Source organism: Amblyomma mixtum, chromosome 10 (genome assembly GCF_055824585.1).
Source record: "Amblyomma mixtum isolate Tamu chromosome 10, ASM5582458v1, whole genome shotgun sequence".
NCBI classification, from domain to species: Eukaryota; Metazoa; Arthropoda; class Arachnida; order Ixodida; family Ixodidae; genus Amblyomma; species Amblyomma mixtum.
Window position 1 is genome coordinate 2,022,093 of NC_143021.1, and position 17,061 is coordinate 2,039,153.

At 49.3% G+C, this 17,061-nt stretch overlaps 1 protein-coding gene across 7 annotated transcripts in view; it reads left to right on the top strand.

Moving 5' to 3' along the window:
* Window positions 1-17,061, top strand: part of LOC149324983 (solute carrier family 41 member 3-like) — a 261,247-nt gene that overhangs the window by 69,037 nt on the left and 175,149 nt on the right. For 6 of the 7 annotated variants that reach the window (XM_089562951.1, XM_089562952.1, XM_089562953.1 and 3 more), the window contains exon 3: window positions 16,231-16,338. The exons of the other annotated variant lie outside the window; for it this stretch is intronic. In XM_089562951.1, coding sequence (XP_089419077.1) covers window positions 16,231-16,338 — 108 coding nt within the window. The remainder of the gene's footprint in view (window positions 1-16,230; window positions 16,339-17,061) is intronic. 7 annotated transcript variants of the gene reach the window in all.

Below are 17,061 nucleotides of genomic sequence, written 5' to 3' on the forward strand. Positions count from 1 at the left end.
AGTACTTAATTATTTTGGGCATTTATTCGCATCACAAAAACGTTTTCCCGGTTGTCATCCTGTAGGTGTTATGAGTCTGAGGGTGTGTGTTATTACTAGTCCCCGTGTTTTCCTGTTTGAGTCTTGAGGGACTGTATGCCATCCTCAGTGTTATTAATAAAAACTGAAGAATAGCAGTCGCCCCGGAGCGCTGCTCTGGGGCACTTCTGAAGATACGTTTGGCAGTGATGAACTACAGCCAGTCAGAACTACCCGGTGTTTATGTTTATAAGCATGCATGTTTCAATAATACGTTACTGGCAACATTTGCTTAGTCGATTGTTTTATGAGCGAAATCAGATATTAGTAAGCTTAGTTTTTCATCAAGCCGGTAAATGTGAATCATGATTCATTATACTAATTAATGGAGCATTTCTTGTCTGTAAGCAGTAGCTGTTGCCAGACTTTAAACGTTGCTTTCGCCACCTTGCGGTCACTTTCGGGGAAGGCAGAGGAAAACTCCTGTCACTTCACTTTATTGGAGCGAACACTAAACTCCTCCCGTTCTTCAAGGTCATGTCGATATGCAAACAGTCCTTTGCAGGCAGCGGAGCGCAAAATAAAAATATTAAAGTAAAAAATGAAAGGAGCAATGAAATGGAATAAAATAATAACAAAAACGAAATAGAGAACTAAAAAAAAATAAAAATACATAATAAAAGAAAAGTATAATCACCATCAGCCTGACGACGCCCACTGCAAGGCAAAGGACTCTGCCATGCCTCTCCAATAAACCCTGTCCCTTGCCATTTGCGGCCACCGTATCCCTGCAAACTTCATCTCATCCGCCCACCTAACTTTCTGCTGCCCCCTGCTACGCTTGCCTTCTCTTGGAATCCACTCCGTTACCCTTAAGGACCAGCGGTTATATTACCTTAGCATTATATTGTAACGGAAAATAGGGCGACAGGTCGCTAACCGGCAGAATACAGCAAGCAGCCAGCCAGCCAGCGCGAGACACTTCATCGTCTTCGAAGACACTTCAGCGCCACCTGAGAACACCAGGTGGCATTACTCCCCCTCCCAAAAAAAGAAAAACATAAAAGCGGGGTTGCAGTACGGGCAGTGGAAAGAGAAAAAAAAACAGCACAAGCACATAAAAATGTACAAGGGAGGTGGGCGAAGGTGTCCCACGCGAAAACTAGCGGAACACTGAGCGTACTATCCATTACCGCGTGAAGTAGGGTCTCGTGCGGACAACGTGCACTACCTCAGAGCGGGGTGGACGACGCTGAGGCTGCACAGTCCCGTCAGGAAGAACTTCGTAGGTCACTTCGGTGACGCGGCGCAAAACTCGGTACGGTCCAAAGTAACGGCACATCAGTTTTTCAGACAAGCCTGGGCGGCGTACCGGGGTCCACACCCAAACTTGGTCACCCGGATGGTATTCGACGTGCCGATGACGGAGGTTGTAGCGGCGCGCATCCGTGCTCTGCTGCCGCTGAATGTGAATACGGGCAAGTTGACGTGCTTCCTCGGCGCGCTGAGCGACCTGCTCGGCGTCTGGCGTGAGTGGGTGGTCATCAGTGCAGCATGGAAGCATTGCATCCAGCATCGTCTGAACGTCACGTCCGTAGACCAGACGAAATGGTGTAAATCGGGTCGTCTCCTGGGTGGCCGTGTTGTAAGCGTATGTGACGTACGGGAGAATCTCGTCCCAGCTTTTGTGCTGCGAGTCTATGTACATTGCGATCATGTCGGCGATCGTTCTGTTGAGTCTCTCTGTGAGCCCGTTCGTCTGTGGGTGATAGGCAGTGGTTTTGCGATGGTTCGTGTGACTGAGCTCGAACACGACGCGCATGAGCTGTGCCGTAAACGCCGTACCTCGATCAGTGATTACGTGGGACGGTGCGCCATGACGCAGCACGATTTGTTGCACAAAAAACTGGGTGATCTCAGATGACGTACCGCGCTGCACCGCCTTAGTTTCCGCATACCTTGTTAAATAGTCGGTCGCGACTATGATCCATTTATGACCGGCCGATGACACAGAGAATGGGCCCAGAAGATCGATGCCGACTTGATCAAAAGGCGTCCGAGGCGGTTCAATAGGTTGGAGCAAGCCCGCTGGCTTGAGAGGAGGCGCTTTACGACGTTGGCAATCGCGGCAGCCTCTGACGTAACGCTGGACGGCGTGAGAAAGTCTGGGCCAATAATACGCCTGGTGCACGCGTGCAAGTGTGCGGGCAAAGCCCAAGTGGCCGGAGGTCGGCTCATCGTGACAAACAGGGAGGATATCGGCGCGGAGATCTGCCGGAACGACGAGCAGGTGCGCTCGGTCAACAGTGCTGGAGTTTTTCTTAAACAAAATGCCGTTCCGGAGACAGAAGGCCGGCAGGTTCCTAGAAAATTGGCGGGGTACGACAGAAGCTCGGCCCTCCAGATAATCAATGATAGGTCGCAGGTATGGGTCAGCTCGCTGTCGGGTCATTAGGTCTAAGTCGCTGACAACTCCAATAAAACCACTCTCGTCCTCTGTGCTATCATCCGCTAACCCGACGGGTGCGCGAGAGAGTGCGTCAGCGTCTTCGTGCGTCTGGCCAGATTTGTGCACAATGGTGTAGTCGAATTCTTGGAGGCGGAGGCTCCATCGGGCTAGGCGCCCCGATGGGTCGCGAAGATTGGCAAGCCAGCACAACGAATGGTGGTCGGTAACTACTTTGAACGGGCGGCCGTAGAGGTACGGACGAAATTTCATGGTTGCCCACACAACCGCAAGGCATTCTTTTTCTGTGGTCGAATAGTTTGTTTCAGCGCGAGAAAGCGTGCGGCTTGCATACGCGATGACCCTTTCCACGCCACCTTGGTGTTGGCCGGACGAGTACGGCGCCGAGGCCGACGTTGCTCGCGTCGGTGTGGACTTCGGTTTCAGCCTCTTCATCAAAGTGCGCAGGAACAGGGGTTGTTAGCAGTCGTCTGCGCAGCTCGGCAAAAGCCTCCTGCTGCTCGGCAGCCCACACGAACTGTGTATCATTGCGCGTGAGGTGGTACAGGGGTGCGGCAATCTTTGAGAAGTCGGCGATGAAGCGGCGGTAATATGCGCACAGGCCCAAAAAACGTTGCACACTTTTCTTTGTTGCAGGAACAGGAAAGTTGGCGACGGCAGCAGTTTTCTCGGGGTCGGGCTTAACGCCATCGGCACTCACGAGGTGACCGAGAAACTTCAACTCTTTGTACCCAAAGTGGCACTTCTCTGGCTTTAGCGTTAAGTCGGCCGATCGGAGGGCATCTAATACTGTCCTCAGGCGTTCAAGGTGTTCGGCAAAGGTTTCGGAAAATACGACGACGTCATCGAGATAAACCAAACAAGTTTGCCATTTTAGTCCAGCGAGAACGGTATCCATCATCCGCTGGAAAGTTGCCGGCGCTGAACATAGCCCAAAAGGTAGCACTTTAAATTCGTACAGTCCGTCGGGTGTCATGAACGCCGTTTTTTCGCGGTCCCGCTCGTCGACCATCTGCCAGTACCCACTCTTTAAATCAATGGAGGAGAAGTACTGGGCGCGACGAAGTCTGTCGAGCGAGTCGTCGAGGCAGCGGATAGACGTCTTTTTTAGTGATGTTGTTCAGTTTTCGATAATCCACGCAGAAGCGGAGTGTCCCATCCTTTTTCTTCACCAGCACGACAGGTGAAGACCAGGGGCTGCTGGAAGGTTGAATGATTCCATCTGAAAGCATCTCCTTCACCTGCGTTTGGATCGCCTCACGCTCCTTCGGTGAGATACGGTACGGCTGCTGATGGATGGGGCGGGCAACGTCGGGCGTAATGATGCGGTGCTTGAGAAGAGCCGTTTGCCGGACTTTCGACGAAGAAGCGGAACAGGTAGCGTATTCGAGTAGGAGGGCACGTAGTTCTCGCTGTTGAGTCACCGAAAGGTCCGGGCTGATGTCAAGGGATGGACGCACAGGTCTAACAGCATCGAACACGAAACATTCAGAAACCTCCGCTAAGGGGTCGGCGAATGCGATGGCAGTAGCACGAAAAAGGTGCCGGGGCTCGTTAGAGAAGTTAGTCACCAGGAGCTCAGAGCAGCCGTCGCGGAGGTGAATGAGACTTCGCGCTGAGCAGATGCCGCGGGTGAGCAAAAGGGGCAGGTTGCCCTCTGCGACCGCTGTCCCTTCACGTAGTCCGTCGCAGTGAACACTCACAAAAACACTGGCGCGTGGCGGAATCCAAACGCTCTCGGCGGATATTCGAAGGTCGGCGCGGCGTGGACAGTCCTCGGAGTAAACATCAGCTTTCTCGGTAGAAAATGTGACAGTACGCTTTCAGAGGCCAATAATAGCTCCATACTCTCGGAGAAAATCAACGCCAAGGATACAGTCACGGGAGCAGTCAGGTAGAACTAGGCAGCTGACAACAAATGTGGAGCTGCGAATTTAGACTCTTGCTGTGCATAGGCCAAGCGGAGTTACGACATGTCCGCCAGCCGTGCGAATCTGCGAGCCGGACCATGGCGTCATTACTTTTTTAAGAAGCGTCGCTAGCTTTCCGTAGTAGAACTTTTTGACGGGTTAGTTGGTACATTGTCTTGAAAGAATGTCGTACGCCAAAAAAGGACGAAACAGGAAGGAAAAACACAGAACAGGAAAGAGGCGCAACTTCCAACTTTAATAACAGGAAAGGAAACCAGGCGCTCTTTTATAGCCGTTGAGCTGCATGAGCGTGCGTGAACTAAAAAACAAATGCGGTGGTGGACGAGTGATAACAACACTACAACACAGCACAACAAGTCATAGGGAGGTCGCTATTACAAAAGGCATGTTGATAACTCATGCGAGCGTGAATGATAGCACAGGTTGAACGATTATGAATAAGGATAAGAACTACCTCTAATATATTAACAATCATGAAACCGATTGAAGGAAGCAGGCGGACTTTGCAAAGGGCATCTAAACGAAACCGTCCAAAAAAGCTAGTTCGTTTCTGGTGAGGAGAACAGAAGGCGAAAAAATGAAGAAGCCGGACTACAAGCGGGAATTTGGAAACAAACCTGTGCAGGTCATACCTTACCTGCATGGGTTTTCGCACAATTTGAAAAAGTGGCTTCCAGGCACGGAGTGCGGCTGGGTTTTTCAGCCCCCTGCAAATTGGCAAGCATATGTCCGATGGTGTCAGGAAAGCGGGTCAAAAAGGCCTGCACTGTCAAACATCAAACAGTGTTCACAAAATGTACCACTAATGTGGTATACGAGATGCCTTTGACGTGTGGCAAAGTATATGTGGGGCAAACGGGACAGTGCTTCAATGAGCGTGCTCGACAGCACAATGTGACCCTAAAAAGCAAGACGGGAAGCAATCTAGCTTTACATTGTAGCAGGTGTAAAGATTGTTTTCCGAAATTTCAAGAGACCAGGTTTCTAGCCAGGGCAAAAGAAAAAATCGAAAGAGAAGTCATTGAGGCTTTTTATAGTGATCAAAGAAAAGACAACTGCGTTAGAACGCCTTCTGTTCTCCTCACCAGAAACGAACTAGCTTTTTTGGACGGTTTCGTTTAGATGCCCTTTGCAAAGTCCGCCTGCTTCCTTCAATCGGTTTCATGATTGTTAATATCTTAGAGGTAGTTCTTATCCTTATTCATAATCGTTCAACCTGTGCTATCATTCACGCTCGCATGAGTTATCAGCATGCCTTTTGTAATAGCGACCTCCCTATGACTTGTTGTGCTGTGTTGTAGTGTTGTTATCACTCGTCCACCACCGCATTTGTTTTTTAGTTCACGCACGCTCATGCAGCTCAGCGGCTATAAAAGAGCGCCTGGTTTCCTTTCCTGTTATTAAAGTTGGAAGTTGCGCCTCTTTCCTGTTCTGTGTTTTTCCTTCCTGTTTCGTCCTTTTTTGGCGTACGACATTCTTTCTAGCTTTCCGCTTAAAATCGAGAAATCAGCGCCAGTGTCCACCAAAGCACTAACCTTATAGCCATCGAGAAGCACCTGTATATCCAACGAGAATCGATCTCCGAGTTCAGGTACTGCAGTCGTTGCCTTTAAATCGCGGTCGGTCGCTGTTCGCGTTGTCGGGGGGTATTGTTCGCATCGACTGCCAGCGGCCTCGCCCCCTGAGGTCGCACTCTTTAGTTTTCCCTGCGGGGACTTGGCAACCGTCTCTGCGCCATCCAAGAGGAGCTTTGGGGCTGTGGCGAAGGTCGGCGTGGTGATGGAGACCGAGACTGCCGCTGGGGAATTGTCGCCATGCGCTGCTGGGCTACGTAGTCCTCGATCTCCCGGGGTCGTTGACCTATTGGTGGACGGGGCATGTCGATAGGGAACCCCTGCAGCCCAAGCTCTCGATACGGGCACTGGCGATACAGATGACCGGGTTGCCCGCAGTGAAAGCAGAGACGCCGCCGATCTGGAGCATGCCACAGGTCCGTCTTCCGCTGGGGTGATCGTCGATTGTCGATGTAGTACGTGTCGGGGTGTGCGGAAAACAGCGAGCCTTGATTGGACGGAGGAAACTGCGCCGAAGAGGGCGCAGGACGTTGCAAGGCTTCAGCATACGTGGGACGACGGCACTCCGTGGGTAAAGGCGGCGGGTCAACGGACGGGAACGAAGGTCTCAAGGCTTGAACCTCTTCGCGGACGAGGCTGGCGAGAGAGCCGGCCGTCGGAAGGGGAGCACCGAAAAGCGCCTGGAGCTCTTCGCGCACAACGGAGCGGATCAGGTCACGGAGAAGACCAGGGTTAGCCCCGAAGGCAGGAAGCGGCTCTGTAAGTGAATCGTGACCGCTTCCGTGAGAAACTCAGAAACAGTCCCAGGTGGACTGCGCACGAGGCCAGCGAAAAGTTGCTCCTTAACGCCGCGCATAAGTTGGCACAGCTTTTTATCTTCGGGCATGGCCGGGTCAGCTCGCCGGAAGAGCCGAGTCATATCCTCCACGTACATGCTTACAGTCTCATTCGACATCTGAATGCGAGACTGCAAAGCCCGTTCAGCCCGTTCTCGACGATCCGTGCTGGTGTAGGTCTCCAGCAGGCGTCGGCGGAACTCGTGCCATGATGTTAGGGCGTCTTCTCGGTTTTCGTATCAGGTACGTGCACCATCCTCGAGACTAAAGAAGACGTTTCGAAGCTTGGCGGCGTCGTCCCACTGGTTGAATGACGCCACGCGTTCAAACTCGAGAAGCCAGTCTTCTACGTCTTCGAGCTGACTGCCGTGGAATGGTTTAGAAAGTCGCGGATTCTGCAAGGTGTAGTAGGCTGCATCTGGCATGGCAGGTCGATGGGTGGGTGCTCTGGCAGACTCCAAAAGCCCGTGTTCGGGAGGTAGGCCTTGGTTTCTCCGGCTAGAACGGTGCACGGGAGTGTCCACTAGCGAAGGACTGGAGCCCAGGGTATCCGGAGGAGTATGAGACATATACAGGGATCTTTACCCAGCGCCTACACCAAAATATGTAACGAAAATAGGGCGACAGGTCGCTAACCGGCAGAATACAGCAAGCAGCCAGCCAGCCAGCGCGAGACACTTCAACGTCTTCGAAGACACTTCAGCGCCACCTGAGAACACCAGGTGGCAATATGCGCTGCCCAAGCCCATTTCTTCCTCTTGATTTCGGCTAGGATGTCATTAACCCGCGTTTGTTCCCTCGCCTGAACAGGTATTCCCGAACTGCTAATGTTACACAAGGGGAAGCTTTGGGCCAGTTGGTCTGGCATGTTAGAGGGGAGGAATAACCACTAGCTTGACAGGACTGAAGAACGAGAAGAGGACAGGACGAGCGGTACCGCTCGTCCTGTCCTCTTCTCGTTCTTCAGTCCTGTCAAGCTAGCGGTTATTCCTCCCCTGCTAATGTTATACCTATCGTTTTTCTTTCCAAGCTCGCTGCATTATCCTTAACTTAAGCTGAATCATTTTCGTTAGCCTTTATGTTTCTGCCCCGTAAGTGAGCACCGGTCATCTGTTATATACTTTTCTCTTGAGGGATACTGGTAAACTGCCTTTCTTGACCTGAGAGAACCTGCTACATGCGCTCCATCCTATTCGTTTTCTTCTATTTGTTTCCCTCATGATTCGGATCAGCGGCCGCTACCTGCCCTAAGTAGACATATTCTCTTACTACTTCCAGCACCTCGCTACCAACTACGAACGGCTCTTCCCTTGCTATAGGCTGTTGAACATTACTTTGGTTTTCTGCATCATTAGCCGCACCGTTCTGCTCTGCCTGTGGAACTCGTTTGCCATGCTTTGCAGTTCATGCGCTGAGTGTCTCAGCAAGACAATGTCAGCAGCGCATTGTAGATTACTTAGTTATCCTCCAATAACTCCTATCCTCAACTGTTTCCAATTCACTCCTTGGAACGCGTCCTGTAAACAGGTGGTGAATAGCACTGGTGAGATCATGTTTCCCTGCCTGGCACCCTTCCTTATTGGGATTTATTTGCGGTCTTTATGAAGGACTTTATGAAGGCTATTTATATAGGGGTTGGCTATTTTCTGTGCATTTCTCTATCACCGTAGTGATAGCGTGAATATGGTCTATTGTCGAATATCATTTAAGAAAGCCTGCCTGATCATTGGTTGATTGAAGTCTAAGATTGTCCTGACCCTATTAGCGATTACCTTAGTAAATACCTTGTAGGCAACGGGCAGTCAGCTGATCGGTCTCTGTAATTCTTCAAGTCCGTGACGTCTCCTTTCTTACGAATTAAGATAATGTTAGCGTTCTTCCTAGGTTCTGGGTGCTCTCGAGGCCACAAGGCATTGTGTGTACAGTGTAGCTAGATTTTCTAACACAGTCTCTCTTCCATCCTTCAACAAATCTGCTGTTACCTGATCCTCACCAGCTGCTTTCCCCCGTTGCACTGCTCCTAATGCTTTCCCTCCTTCCCCTTTCGTTACTGGCGGGATATCCCATTGCTGTGCACTACTTTCTCGTTAACGTGCTGATTGCATTGACTAGTGTACAGATTTGTGTAGAACTCTGGCTATTTATAATTTTCTTATCCTTATTGCCAATGACATTGCCTTCTTTGTCTCTTAACGCGTACGTCTGGTTTAAATTTCCTCTTCATCGCTTTTAGGCTACCTTCGTTCTTAGAGCATGCTCGATTCTCTCCGTAATTAAACTTCCTTAGGTCGGCTACCTTGCGCTTATTTATTAACTTTGATAGGAGTGAGAGAAGCCAACAGTGTTCTCACACCGCTTAACAGGGTTCTCACACAGCTTCCACCCTCGCCGTTCGATGACGGTCTACGTCACATCAGCGGTAACTCAGGACGTGCTACGTCCGCCGCTTAAGAACGTGGGTGGCGCTGGTGAACACTCCCAAGGTTAAGTTACTTGTAAACATAAGTACCCCCGAAAGCAGAAGATTTGACAGCCGTCGCGGTAGCTCAGCGGTAGAGCACCGGACGCGTAATTCGGAGGACGTGTGTTCGGATCCCACCGGCGTCATGTGGTTGTTTTTCTTCTGCTTTTCTAATCAATTAGCTTTAAGCGATAACATATTCAGTAATATTATAAATTGATCAACACCACAAAATAAATAAATTAAAAATCCCCTGTGCCCCTTGGTTTCTGTGACTGTTGGCTTCTCTCATATTTATAACGAGCCCCTCATTCCCCTTCCATTTTTGCTTATTTGATAGGAGTGTTAATTCTATTCTGCCTGTGGAGGTAGACATCCTCATGCTTTGACGTTTCTTGATCAAATCTTTCGTCTCCTGAGATATCTTGGCTGTATCCTGTCGAACCATCCTACCGGCCACTTCTACGGCGCACTCCGTAATGATAGCTGTGAGAATATTATTCATTGTTTCAACATTACGGTTGTTTTCCTCAGATAAAGCAGAAAATCTGTTGTGCAGCGAAATCCGGAATTCCTCTGCTTTCCCTCTTAGCGCTACCTCGTTAATGGGCCACCGCTTTCCTCCGTTCCCTCTTCAAATCTAAGCTGATATGAGACCTCACCATTCTGTGGTCGCTACAACGGACCTCTCGGAGGCACTCCACATCCTGCACGATACTAGGGTTAGCACGTAGTGTAAAGTTTATTCAATTTTTAATTTCACCATTGGGACTGTTCCACGTGCGTCCACTTCCTATTTGCTCGTTTGCGGAAGAAGGCATTCATGATCCGTAAATTATTTCGCCCTGCGAACTCTACTAACAACTGTCCCCTGCTATTTCTGGAACATCTGCCTTCTTTTTTGTTTCATGATAAACTGCAGACTCCCTGTGCGTGAAAATTATGAAACATAACGGCTTCTCCGTAGCCATGTAAAGGTCTCAGTCGGCACACAGGTGCTCATGTACTTTGGTCATCCGAACTGACGTGTGAAATTTAGAACTGCATTTGTGCCCAAATGCCAACTGTACTCTTGTCTCTTTCTTGCGCAAGATGCAATTCACCGCTTAGGTAACACACAGAACTGGATCTTTATCAGGCACAACCCATGGTACCTGAGAATGGGAAGTCAATTTCTTAGCTGTGGTTATGTCTGGCTGTGTCACCGATCACGATGGCCTCTTCCTATCTGCTTTTTTAAACTCAGTTGACATCAGCAGGGCGTGTTAAGAACAACGAAATACGGGTGCACATGAGGTTTCCTAGCTACAGCTATGCTACCATATTGAACACATCACTTGGTCAAGAGGTGTCAGTTGCCTGCACCTACAAATTGTGTCACTGCGCGTGTACATAACTGACAGCAACATGCATGGTGCCTGTTGTTTAATGAAGGGTTGTTGTTGAATGAAGACAATAGGTCAAATAGAACACCCTGAACGTACAAAATCAAGTAGTTAAGAAGAACTTCTTGTTGGGCGAGTTGGTGCATACTGTTGTAGGTACGAATTGCGCACAAAACACACACACAGGAAAAAACACAAGGGAGACTGAAAGAGCGCCAACTATCAACTGGTGTTTATTTGATTCAGTGCCGCTTTATAGGCAGTGTGCACACGTGCCTACAAAGAGGGGAAGGAAAGGATAAGGAGGCAAATCAACCCTGCGCGACAATCCATTGCGCTCTTTCTGTCTCCCTTCTGTTTTTTCCTGTGTGTGTCTTTTGTGCGCAATTCGTACCTACAACAGTACAAAATCAACAGTACTGTTTTTTTTCCTATTCAAATTAAAGAGAGCAACAGCTCATAAATGAATACCGCGTGTTCCGTATTTATCTGTCCCTGTTACGAAAAATTCTCCTGCGCACACTACTGGACTACATGGGCTCAAACGCCGACTACAAGGTAGCTTATGATAGTCTTCGTCTTTCGATAAGTAATTTAACATCTAAACTTGTCTGCATTTTCTGGAATCGGCGAAAAACTGCATTCGACTGTGGCAGAACTTTTCGTCCAAGCGAGCAAAGAAGCCAGTTTGACAGGCTTCGCCATCTGGCGAGCGGTGAGGCAACCGATGTCACGGCTTGGGGCGGGAATGCACCTCGCGCGGCTTCTTCGAATGTGCGTGTCGTCTGCCCCTTGAAATTAATACGGTCGGAAAGAGATATCATTCTTCTTTTAAAAATAACCCAGAACAATGTTTACAATAACATCCAAGACACTCATAAACGGGAGCTGGTCACTTCTGTTTTCCATCTTGTTTTCAATGCCGTCTGTTTTCGATGGTTCGGTCCGGACGTTACGGGAGCTTCGTTTTAGCCCTGTGGTTTGTGTTCGTGCTGTGCCCCAGGGAACCGCGCTGTTGCGCAAGATCGTAATAATTTCAACGAACTGGCGACACGCACCTTCGAAGCCATTTCCGCCCCAAGCCGTGACATCGGTTGCCTCACCGCTCGCCAGATGGCGCAGCCTGTCAAACTGGCTTCTTTGCTCGCTTGGACGAAAAGTTCTCCCGCAGTCGAATGCAGTTTTTCGCCGATTCCAGAAAATGCAGACAAGTTTAGATGTTAAATTACTTATCGAAAGACGAAGACTATCCTAAGCTACCTTGTAGTCCGCGTTTGAGCCCATATAGTCCGGTAGTTTGCGCAGGAGAATTTTTTCTAACACGAACAGATAAATACGGAACAGGCGGTATAATATGGCATCAAACATTAAACCAAATAGGTTGCCTTTTTTGAAGTCAGAAATTGGTCCTTCAGGAATTATCTAAGGGGCTACATATTCAAGTGCGCCGCCGCGGTGGCTCAGCGGTTATGGTGCTCGGCTGCTGAGCCAAAAGACGCGGGTTCGATCCCGGCCGAGGCGGCTAGAATTTCTTTGGAGGAGAAATTCTAGAGGCCCGTGTACCGCACGATGTCAGTGCACGTTAAAGAACCCCAGGTGGTCGAAATTTCTGGAGCCCTCCACTACGGCGTCTCTCATAGCCTTAGTCGCTTTGGGACGTTAAACCCCATAAACCTAAACCAAACATATTCATGTGCAACAACAGCAGGGAGACTGAAGTTGGGGCTGCTTGGCGCCAATAATTAAGGTTTGAACAGCACCAAGCAAACTAGGACTGTGGTCTTGCTTGCTTAAGAAGAACTTCTTGTTGGGCGAGTTGGTGCATACTGTTGTAGGTACGAATTGCGCACAAAAGACAAACACAGGAAAACACACGAGAGAGACTGAAAGAGCGCAAACTATCAACTGGTGTTTATTAGATTCAGTGCCGCTTTATAGGCAGTGTGAGCACGTGCCTACAAAGAGGGGAAGGAGAGGATAAGGAGGCAAATCAAACCCTGCGCGACAAACCATCAGAAACGCTCCAAAAAATTCCTTTCCGCGTTGTACATTGAAACGGATGTGTCACTCACACAGTTATCACCTCTTGCCTTGATATGATATGCCTCTAGAAGTTCACGGGAAACTTTGTCCTTGCTCTTGCCCAGAATTCTGATACTTTTTAGCAGTGGCTCACAACCGTTGCATGCAATGCAATGAGCAGGCAAATTAGCTCCTTCTTTGTTCCTAATTGAACGCTGATGCTCCCCTGCGCGTTCATTCACGCAGCGTCCTGTCTGGCCCACATACACGCGACCACACTTGAGCGGGATGAGATACACAACGCCCGTGGCGCATTTCACAAATTGTGCCGCATGCTTTATCTCGCATGCTCTTCGTCGAGCGCCTTCCGCGCTGATCCTTGGGCACAACCCGGCGAGCTTGCGTGGCGCCGAAAACACCACAGGGACGCCATGCCTATTCGCCACTTTTTTTATGTTGTGGGCCACCTTGTGTATATACGGGACGACCGTAGTCTTTCTTCGTGGTAATCGCTCCTCGTTGTTGGCGCGGTTTCCTTTTTTTACCTTCCGAAGAAGGTTCTCGGCCACAGCTGAGATGACCTCGCAGGGGAAGCCGGCTGAAAGCAGCCTTTTTATCTGATTATGGAAGCTAGTGTGCATTGCATGAGGGCATGACTTCGTCAGAGAAGATCCCAGGCACGAGCTAACAATAGCTCTCTTGACTATCTTCGAATGGGCAGAGTCATAGGGAAGAAGCCCTTTCTGCGCTCGCGGTGCTACTTGAAGCTGAATATTTTATTCATAATGAATACATGTACACAGTATCAGTAACAGCAAAATACAAACAGGGGAAGGGCTGTAGCCCATAAATTCATTACCAGCGATGTGGGCGTTAGTGGCATAATTTATGGTTTGTATATACAAACTATGAAGACAATTGACAGAAAAAGCTCAGTTTAGCTACACTTCAGAAGAATGGCCTGGGGGCGAGTTGGTGCATGATGAAATGAACGCTGGCGCTACAAGGACACTGTGGTGTCCCTTGTGGTGGTGCATAATTATGGTGTCCCTTTCTTGTTAGTGTCCTTGTTGCGCTAGCGTTCATTTCACTAGCTACACTTGTTCTAAATTTAGCAGTCTACTTTCTTCGTAGTCTACTTTTCTCAAAACAAAAATAAAAAAACAAAAACGAAAAGTATAAGGATACACATACAATACCCCTACAAACCAAACCAAACCAAAAAATAAAGCAACGTAAATAAAAGGGAAGAATTGCATCAAAAAATGTGCAAAGATTTGCAGAAAAGCAGCTTTCGCTCTCCATCAAGGATCGACAGAATGGCGACGAACCTGCATCAATTTTTCCTCAAAGACCCCGCTTTGTGGGATTTACATACTTTCTGGGTATACAAAGATTCCACTTAGGAGAGCAGAAAGTTGGGCTAGTTGGTTGATATGCATACTGAAAAAATTGCGCAGGAAAACGAGGACAAAGCAGGGACAAGACAAGGACGAGCGCTCGTCCTTGTCTTGTGTTGCTTTGTCCCCGTTTTTCTGCGCAATTTTCTGAGTATACAAATATTCCTTGACTATGGTGACTTCCTGCAATGGATCGTGGGAGAGATAATTCAAGGTATTAGCAGCGCTTGATAGGCAATGGCAGCTACGTCATGGGAAGGACCGTTCCAGTCGGATACAGAGCGAAGAAAACAAGGCATGGAAAAGTGACTGTGCGGGTGCTTTAGCAACAAACTTGCAGTGGGTGGGGGGGCGCAGTGAGATATGCGAGCTTGCGGGGTGGCTGGCCTAGTGGACTAGAAAAGAAAAAAAACTTACGAAACAGCTGTAGAGAAACAGTGCGATGACAGCGGGCATGAGTGGTCAAACCTGACTGTCTGCTAAGTGACGATACACTGATGTCGTATGAATGGGCAGAATTAATGGACCTCGTGGAGTGATTTTGAACTCTTTCTAGTATTGTGATGGATAATCTTGGTGCGCACTCTAGATAGCAAACACTTATTCTAGTTTTAATCTAATAAGTAATTTATAGGCGAGAAGTTTATCCATTTTAGGAGCGTGCTGTAGATGAGGCCAGCAAGCAAACCGCTCGGCGTGCTCGCTTCGTGGACGCTGGGTGTCATATCCGGTGCTACGAGGACTATTCTTTAGGGTGTGTGGAATATAATTGGCTGTGTGCTCCCCACGGAAAGGGAGAGTGCCGTTTTCAATGACTGCCGACCGTCGCCGGGTGAAGACGCTGCTCACAGGCAGTGTTGCACCTGTTGTATCTCTGCCTGGCCGGCCAGAGGGGACGCTGACTGAATTGAAGGATGCGAGAGCATCACGGGTTATGCGTCTTGTTGGCCGCTCCGGGAAGCCAGGCGACACATTGCTCCGGGTGTAAAAAGTGCAAACTATTGTTCGATAGCACCACTGCCAGCCGTCGGTCGCGGGATCAGGTGCAAAGAGCGTTGTTTCAAGACTTTCAAATAACGCACGTGCGTCAGGGACCTCGACTTAGGGAAAAACCTGCAGCCCCGCAGCGGTGGCTGAGTGGTTATGGCACTCGGCTGCTGACCCTAAAGACGGGGGTTCGATCCCGGTCGCGGCGGCCGAATTTCGATGGAGGCGAAATTCTAGAGGCCCGTGTACTGTGCGATCCCAGTGCACGTTAAGGATCCCCAGGTGGTCGAAATTTCCGGAGCCCTTCACTACGGCGCCCCTCATAGCCTGAGCCGCTTTGGGACGTTAAATCCCAATAAACCAAACCAAACCAAAAACCTGCACCTCAGTGCGTGCCGATCAACCTTAGAAGCTAGCTCAAGCGTCCCTTTTGATGTGTTCCTTCATTGCCTTTGTCTCTTTAACAGTATATGAAATGCATTTCTCGTGCAATAAAATCAATTGATGTTTACGCCGTGTTTATATATGTGGCTTTTTGCGTCAGGTGTTGTTCGTACCGACGAGTACCGCACTGAGAAAGTCAAATTCAGCGGGTGCACAGGCGCGCGGAAAATGTTGGAAGCAACGTTAAACCTGAAGCGGTGCCTGTTGCACCAGAAATGTTATGGTTGGGCAAAAGTATAGAATTTCTTGCGCAATGGTTTACGAGCTCCCCTTATTCTGTGGCAACAATTGCAAGAATTGCGCCTCCGACGAAACTCTGCTTAAAGGGCAACGCTTCAATGACGTGGAGTGTGGTGAATCTCGAGGCCTCGTCATCCTCTGGAAGAAATATAGCTGCCACACGGTATTTTTAAACAGAGGAACTCAGACCAAACCACTAGACGTAGCTTGATCAGTTAGGTGATCAGCACTGTAAAGAACTGCAGTGAGGTTCTTGAACCAAGCACATAAAGTTCAACGACGTTTGGTCCCCCGGCCTATGATCAGGTTGGTTGGAATTCTTGAAACCATTTGCGGCCTCTCACCCACATCAGATACAGGGTTCAGTTTTCACCCTCTGTCTCGCTTTTCGGGCTGGAGTCTCTGTTCGTGTTCTGCCTGTTTCAAAAGTAGACTCCTGATGTGGTGTGATATTTCCCTGTGCAGAAGTGGCCAGCATTCCAAGAGATACCGGAGCTCATCGTGATGGTGCCTCCGCTCTTGGGCCTCAAGGGAAACCTCGAGATGACGCTGGCCTGCCGCATGTCCACGCAGGTAGGCGGTTTCCTTTTGATAATGCTGCTGTAGTTTTGGTGCTGCTCTGCAGCATTCACCGGTGCTCACCCATGGGACAGAAACGTGGAGGCTAACAAAGAGGGTTCAGCTTCAGTTGAGGATATCGCAGCGAGGTATGGAAAGAAAAATGATAGGTGTATAAGGTTAAGAGACTGGAAGAGGGCGCAGTGGGTGAGGGAACAAACGATGGTTAATGACATCCTAGTCGAAAGGAAGGGAAAGGACTTAAAGAGGAAAAAGTGGGCTTGGGAAGGGCATGTAATGCGGAATGCAAGATAACAACTGGTCATCAAGGGTAACGGAGTGGATTCCAAGAGGAGGCAAACGTAGCAGGGGACGGCAGAAAGTTAGGTAGGTGGATGAGGATAGGAAGGTGGCCACAGCTGGCGAAGGACAGGGTTAATGGGAGAGACATGGGAGAGGCCTTTGCCCTGCAGTGGGCGTAGTCAGGCTGATGATGATGATGCAATACTTGTGGCTGATAGAGTGACGCAGCTTTAGAGTGGGCCGTTGATTTAGACCCCGGTGCGCGATCTAAAAGCGCCACAGTCAGATTTCTGCTGCCAGCTAATCTACCAGTGCACCGCAAAGCACCGTCCTAACGGGTGCCATTCTGCACTTGAGCGTAGACACTCAGGTGCAGTGAGATTATCTACCCCGTGTTGTTCACAGCGATTTATTAATTTCAGCCTCCGTCGCGTG